The 6397-nt window shown below is 58.5% G+C and overlaps 3 protein-coding genes across 3 annotated transcripts; 2 read left to right on the top strand and 1 right to left on the bottom strand.

Annotated features, from left to right (window-relative positions):
* Positions 1-153: 153 nt before the first annotated feature.
* Positions 154-1855, bottom strand: GGTG_00470 (hypothetical protein). The gene is made up of 2 exons (XM_009218216.1): positions 1632-1855; positions 154-1395 (listed from the first exon to the last, which is right to left on the bottom strand). The coding sequence occupies exons 1-2, from the start codon at positions 1677-1679 to the stop codon at positions 733-735; spliced, it is 711 nt and encodes a 236-aa protein (XP_009216480.1). The 5' UTR covers positions 1680-1855; the 3' UTR covers positions 154-732.
* A 178-nt stretch (positions 1856-2033) lies between these two features.
* Positions 2034-2935, top strand: GGTG_00469 (hypothetical protein; the record flags this gene model as incomplete). The annotated part of the gene is made up of 3 exons (XM_009218215.1): positions 2034-2104; positions 2540-2579; positions 2822-2935. 3 exons carry the CDS (start codon positions 2034-2036, stop codon positions 2933-2935), a joined length of 225 nt encoding a protein of 74 aa, XP_009216479.1.
* Positions 2936-5251: 2316 nt separating this feature from the next.
* GGTG_00468 (hypothetical protein) lies at positions 5252-5783 on the top strand. The gene is made up of 2 exons (XM_009218214.1): positions 5252-5410; positions 5541-5783. The coding sequence occupies exons 1-2, from the start codon at positions 5331-5333 to the stop codon at positions 5680-5682; spliced, it is 222 nt and encodes a 73-aa protein (XP_009216478.1). The 5' UTR covers positions 5252-5330; the 3' UTR covers positions 5683-5783.
* Positions 5784-6397: the final 614 nt, after the last annotated feature.

Below are 6397 nucleotides of genomic sequence, written 5' to 3'. Positions count from 1 at the left end.
AAAAAAGTACTGCGAGGTCTCGCGACCCATCCAAGACGTGGCGTGGCGACACAACAGACAAGTACCCAGGTGTCGTGATGGACACTTCTCTCGGCAATGTACGAGAGGTCTTCAACGACAATCTTGGGGTGGGTCAGAAAACACAAGGCGTTGCGAGGAAGCATGATATCAAATTCATGACCAACAGACGTGAAGCTCTCAGCTCGAGGAAAGAAAAAGCCAGAATAAAAACGGGTTCAAACGAAAGGGATGATCGCCTAGTCAAAAGAGGACTGCTACTCGGCACAATCCACAACCTTCCGCCAACGCCACCCAATGAGTCCCGAGCCGTCGTACAAATACACTGACACAAGCTGGGCCTAGGCAGCCCGAGTATCGCCAAAGGGATAGTAGCGGAGCTAGACGGCGCCTTTGCCTGACCTATACCTCCCCTCCTTCCTCTCTCGGACGCAAGCGAGCTGGCTCAGCGGTAGCCTCCACTATGTGCAGTCACCCCATGCTACCATGGGTGACTACACCGTGGTGCAGTCCCGCTTCCGACTTGTCCTGAACGGAGCAAACCAAAGCCAGACAAGGATAGTATCCCGCGCAGACAAGCTGGGATGCGGAAACAGGACCCTCCCTTACAGGTGGTTCCTGGTCCTCGTCTTTTCCATGTCTTGAGTCTGAGCTGACAACACATCCGGAAAGAAGATAAAAAAAAAAAAAATAACCAAGATAGGCTTCCACCAATCACTCCTCCTCGCGCTTGATGTTGACACCCCCATGGCCAACCTGCTGGGCGCCGTCGTCGACAGGGGCGCGGGGTCCGAGCATCCAGTCCTGCATGGCCAACCACTCACTCCAGCTGGCCTCTGCTCCCTGGATCTCAAGCTCGGTGACGTTCTGAAGCGGTTTCAGAAAGGGGACCATCTGCCCCTCATCCATGTCGTAACTTGTCTTGACTCGGAGCCAGCTGTCGCTCTTGGCCGCGAAGAGGTAGTTGCGGCGCTCAGCCTCGTGCAGCGGCCCGACCCCGATGGCCCAGTCGTCCCCGAAGAAGCCATGAAGGACGGCCGGGACGTCGAAGCCGGTGGCCACAAGCCGTCGGATGTAGGGCGTCAGGGTGCAGTACGATACCGCCTGCGCCACATGTCGCGGGTCCGCCTCTCCCAGCATCCCGGACGGCTGCGGCAGGCCCAGTGACAGCTTCCCGGCCGCCCGAGCGGACGAAGGCCCGACTCCTGCTGCCCCGCCCGGTCCCAGGGGCGTGGGTGGCGACGCCGTGGGCCTCGACGATATGGTCGGGTTGTGCGCCTTCTGGAAGGGCAGCTGGATGTTGATGAAGGCGGCGACGGCCTGCACCGGGCCCGTGTGTTGCGCGTGGTCCAGGAAGTAACGCACACACGACTCGAACTGGTTGTGCCACTCAAAAATATCGAACTGTCCATCAGCGAACGGCTGTGCCGCGAGAATGGGGAGAGACGAGAAGAAGGAGGAGTTAGTCTGGCTCAAGCGCTGCGGCTCAACGACTCTGCAAGGGATGGGTGGGCAGAGGCCGCGGTACAGCCGAAGTTTCCGGCGGCGAAACAGAAGGACCAGATAACGAAGGGACAGGGCGGTTTGCAAGAGCCAACAAACATGTTCTTTACCTGAGCATGATGGAAGGGCGGTCCGCCGCCGGGATGAGGGAACGCCATGATTCTGACGCTTTGTCGTGTGGACTGGGTTCAAGCCTCGACGTGGTGGGAACGGGGAGATCGGCAGCTGGACCGAGAGGGCGGCAGGTCGGGTTGATATCGAGAGGATCCCTTTATGCCCCCCCAGGTAAATACCCCGCATAAAGGGGCTGGGGTGACGGTCCGGCGTGTCTAACAACACGCCAAGGGCCGCGAAAGGAGGCCGGCCGTTGGGGTAGCTACGTAGGTGCGTGCGTGCCCTCGTTGGCTCGCACGGACAACAGCTCCGGAGCTATCGGATAAGGGTAAAGTCAGGTTGCCAGACAAGGGGGGCGGCGGCCGGCTCTGCCGTGGTATTATCGCGTGGTGCTGCAGATGCGAAGCTCCGGCCTCCCGTCGGCGTATAGCTCGGGTTTCTTGAGGATGTCTGGTGGGCTGGTAGGCAGGTAAGGAGGTACGGCGCAGTAGCAGGACTGGAACGTGGATCAGGCGGTACCGTTGTTGCGCGCTACAGGTGCTAGGAGCTAGGAGGGCGGTTGAAAAAAAAAAGGGGGTGTTGGGATAAGCACGGTAGCTGAGGGAGGTAGGGAGGTACGTAGGGGAGCAGTCAAGAGCGGCAGGCAGGTAGGGGTGCGGTGACACTCCGAGGAGGGGGGTGACACTGGAGCCCGATTGTTTTGGGAAAGGGGGGTGGAGAAAGGGCGGGAAGTGGAATTTGTGGGTGTGATGTGCCCCCTTGGTTGATATTCCAGAAAGGACGGGGCCAGGACGAGGAAGGAGGGGCACATGGAGTATGTACTTATATCCTCGTCGGGGTTGACTTTTATGCTTCTTCTTTTTTTTCTTTGCCTTGTCGACTTACCAGCCATGGGAAGACGCAGGACACTGGGGGAGGCCAAGTTTGAGAGGCCCTGGCCGAGGGTATGCGTGCGCCACTGGCGTGCGGGCGGGAGAAGGAGAGACAGAGGGCCCGATCACGGCTTCGTGATGAGGACCAGATCGTCACCCACTAGAATACGATGATGCGCATGGCCAAAGGCGGGAACAAGCGAGAGTTCCCAAGTGCGGAAACAGGAGGGCGTGGACCGGGGAGGCAAATCGGAAGTGCGAACGAGAGGGGGAGTGTGGGAGTGGGAAGCAGCTAAAAAAAAAAAAAAAAAAAGGTAAACGAGGAAGGTAGCGCGCAGATCAAGATCAAGAGGGTGAATAGTGGCAAGTGGGCCCATGACAGGGAAGGAGAGAGCGAAAGGATATATCCTGAGGTGAGAAGAGAGTGACGGTCGTATATGCGCTTCGGGGTAGCCGGTACATCGGCGCCCCTTGGTCTATACCGACCAGGCCCCCTAGCTCTGTGCGGCCCTCCCGAAAGGAGAAGTGTGTGTCGGCTGGCACTGAGGCGGGCTCCGCAGCCGCTCGACCTACAGGACGCCGCGGAGAGGGCATGTATTAGTGGAGGCGTGCGTCTTGAATATGGGAGGGAAAGAGACGTCCTGGTCCTGGGCGAGGGTATCTGGGCGACGGCGGCGGCGGCGGGGGTACGTACCCCGGGGCCCAGAAGTTACCTAGTTGGACGCACCTCTCACCTCATGCGTGGCCGGTGCGAGCCGAGCTCGTCCAGTCGCGATGCGGGCACACTAGTCAGGACGAGGCCAGGGTCACGAACCGGACAAACGCCCATGGTTATGTGGGAACCAGGGAGGAAGCCCGGGGCTGCAAGCAATAGGTGGCGGCAACAAACGGAGGGAGCAAGGGACGGGAGCAAACCACGGGGAGGGGATTGGAAGTACCAACCACGCAAAGGCTACACCTACCCCAGTCTCGGTTTGCTAGAGACGGGGTGTGTGGTGTACGTATGTAGGTGACGGGAGGGCGCAGAGGGATCACCTTGTGCCAAAGACAAAGGGAAGAGAAGAGAAGGCAGGGGGGGGGGAAAAGAAAGAAAAATAATAATAATAAAAGAAAAGAATGAAAATAGAAACGATGCAACTAGTTCCGTCACATCCCGTCACCCGTCGTCCATCATTCGTCGCCCTTGCTTTTTGCCTGTCCTCGTACAGCAGACGCCATGTACGACAGCGCTACCAGTACGCCTTTGGGGGTCCTCGACCGTCCCGCCAGCCCCTACAGGAGACACCTTGGCTAGTAACCTTGACTAGTAACCTTGGCTAGTAACCCAGGTAGGTAAACATGTCGCAGAGGTACATATCAGCTCTCTCTCTCTCTCTTTCCAGAGTCGGTGGGTTCCAGCATGATGGAGGGGCAACAGGGGATCAGCACCAGGGATTGAAGCTTCAAAACACCAGACGCTTGTGTCGTGCTAGCAGCAGACACCCCCCATGGACCCCCAGCAATCCATGTCGGCAAACGTTGGGCAAGGGAAGCCGGATGACAGGTGGATACCTGGGGGTTCAGTGGCTGGGAGGCCGTGCGGTTGAGTGTCCACCAGGGTCATTAGCCGAGTAGGCACTCAATTCAAAGCACGCAGGTACTGCCATTGCCATTGCCATTGCCTCACTGGGGTGGCAGCCACCAAACAACCTAACCTTCAACGCCACGCTCATTCTCGTACCATCGCCGCCCGCGATACCATTTTGAGCCCGGGCGCCCACCGGGAGTTGACATGCACCAAACGATGGACCGCCGCCACTGGGACCGATGAGCGGTGGAAAAGGTAGCGTGGGAGCTTGCGCGGCGGCGGCGGCGGTGGCTGTTTGCGAGCAGGAGATGCATGGCTCCCTCCTGTATCCCTGCAGGAACAACACGGGAAAGAGAAAGAAGCAAAGAAAAAAAAGCAAAGAAAAAAAAAAAAAGGAAACCAGTTCGTTCGTCCTCGGCCCGTCTCGGGGGAGGGAGGCAGCCCCCTCACCCAGGACAGGCGCCGCCCAGGCGCAGCAAGCGTGTTGTCAAAATGCGCCGCGGGTCAGGGGACACCGCTGTTGCGAGCGGAGAAGACAGCACACATGGCAAAGCCTACACCCCATCGCGCGGCACGGCCGCGCCCCCCAAATACCAGTGACGGCGCTTGCGTGGTGTGGCTGCAGTTGGATACCACCGAGGCAGGTACCTACCTCTAGGTTAGAGGGGAGAAGGTAGAGGTAGGCAGGTTGATAGGTATCGTCGACACATGTCCCACAGTACCGACCGGCCTACCACAACACGTAGAGGTACCCACAAAGAATCATGTCCCGTGTCCCGCACCCGCGCTGATGCAGTCCATAGAGGGTAGCAAAGTGTTGGGCCGGCCGGCTGGCGGGGGAGGCGGTCTGGAGGAGGGCATTTCGCAAGGAGGCCCGGGCGCCAGCAGCTCCCAGTCCTCCCTTCTCCTCTGCCTCTGCCCATCAACCCCCCTCTTGACGCGCAGCAATGATCCCGCTCCGTGGTGGGTTCGGGCTTGCTCTACTTGCTGATCTAACAAAGGTCTCCCCCCACCCAAGGACTCGAGTTCGAGGCGGCCGAGCTGGCATCCCGGGAAACCCGCTAGCCAATCGATTCGGAAATACCGAGTTTCCTCACCATCACCGGGGGAGAAGGACACCCGCCGAGTGCCAGACACCTGTCCCTCCCGGTGCTGCGCACGACCATGTCCTCGCATGCCCCGATATGAGACACTGCTACGTAGGCACCCAACATACAATATAGGGGAGTAGGTATGTTGTGTGGCTATCATGGAACATGCAGTCAACCAGAATTATGCACAGTCTACTTGTAGTTTTTCAGCCAACGTTGCTGATGCTTGATCCCTCCACCTATGTGTGTGTACTCTCAACACTCACAGGAGACGGCGAGGCGAGGAACATGGCAGCGCACAAGCGTGCTCGCTCACACCCACCCAGCCTTGCTAGGGGGCAAGCTGACAAAGGACATGGGAAGCACATGTCTCAGAGAAGGTCCCTCAAAGCTCAACGGTGAGCCGGTGTCGACTAGGGTGACCTCCATGCACGCATGCGTGCGCCAACCAGGGACCCGGATCGGCCTGCAGATCTCAGCGGCATCGTCCCAACCTATTGCGAGCAGACTGGGCTAGGCCGGCTGCCACATCAAAAAGCCCTATCTCCGCTCCCGGCCGGCGAGGGCGGAACAAGAAAAGAAAGGAAAAGAATAGAAAAGAAAAGAAAAGAAAAGAAAAAGGCTGTAGGGATGCGTGCGTTCTGCAAGGCCACAGTGACGGCGAGAGCGTGTGTCACAGTAATATGTCTTTATCTTACCCAAGCCCGTGGGCCTCCCTGAAAACACCTCGCATCCGGATACTCCTTGCCCGGGCGGCGGCGGCCGAGCAGCGTTTTCAGTGGCGCATGGCAAGTAGTGTGCTTGAGTGTGCTTGACGAGGTCGCTGGAGCTGGCCCCGAGCTGTGACGCTCGGCTCGGGGGCAGAAAGGAGCACGGATTGGAAACGCGCCAGGGCCCCATCTCGTCGAATTGGTGGCGCCAGGCGGTGGAGGTGGGAGGTGGGGTGTGGGTGGGCTTTGGAGAGGTGGTGCAACCAGAAAGCGTGCGAAATCGGGCTATCATTTGTGACAAGTCGCGTCTCCCCCAGTTTTTGTTCCAGTGCTTACAACTTCAGATCTGGGAGGCCCTGTGAGCGAGCCGTGCTTCCGTCCAGTGCCGAGATCCCAAAACACCGGATGGGTGCAACCCAGCACCAACCTCCAAAAAAAAATCCGCACACGTTATATTTTCCCCACCCAAACTCTATAGAAAAAACATCAAGAGAAAATCAATTCAATTGATTGCAATGCCTC

This window comes from Gaeumannomyces tritici (genome assembly GCF_000145635.1).
Source record: "Gaeumannomyces tritici R3-111a-1 unplaced genomic scaffold supercont2.1, whole genome shotgun sequence".
Taxonomy (NCBI): Eukaryota; Fungi; Ascomycota; class Sordariomycetes; order Magnaporthales; family Magnaporthaceae; genus Gaeumannomyces; species Gaeumannomyces tritici.
This window is presented reverse-complemented; position numbering and strand designations above follow the sequence as displayed.

Excerpts from the sequence above, each read along its gene's own strand:
- GGTG_00470 (XM_009218216.1), bottom strand. The coding sequence starts at position 1,679 with ATGGCGTTCCCTCATCCCGGCGGCGGACCGCCCTTCCATCATGCTCAG. Across the intron at positions 1,396-1,631 it reads CGCCCTTCCATCATGCTCAG|TTCGAGTCGTGTGTGCGTTA; the intron begins GTAAAGAACATG and ends TGGCACAACCAG.
- GGTG_00468 (XM_009218214.1), top strand. The coding sequence starts at position 5,331 with ATGCAGTCAACCAGAATTATGCACAGTCTACTTGTAGTTTTTCAGCCA. Across the intron at positions 5,411-5,540 it reads CTTGATCCCTCCACCTATGT|AGAAGGTCCCTCAAAGCTCA; the intron begins GTGTGTACTCTC and ends CACATGTCTCAG.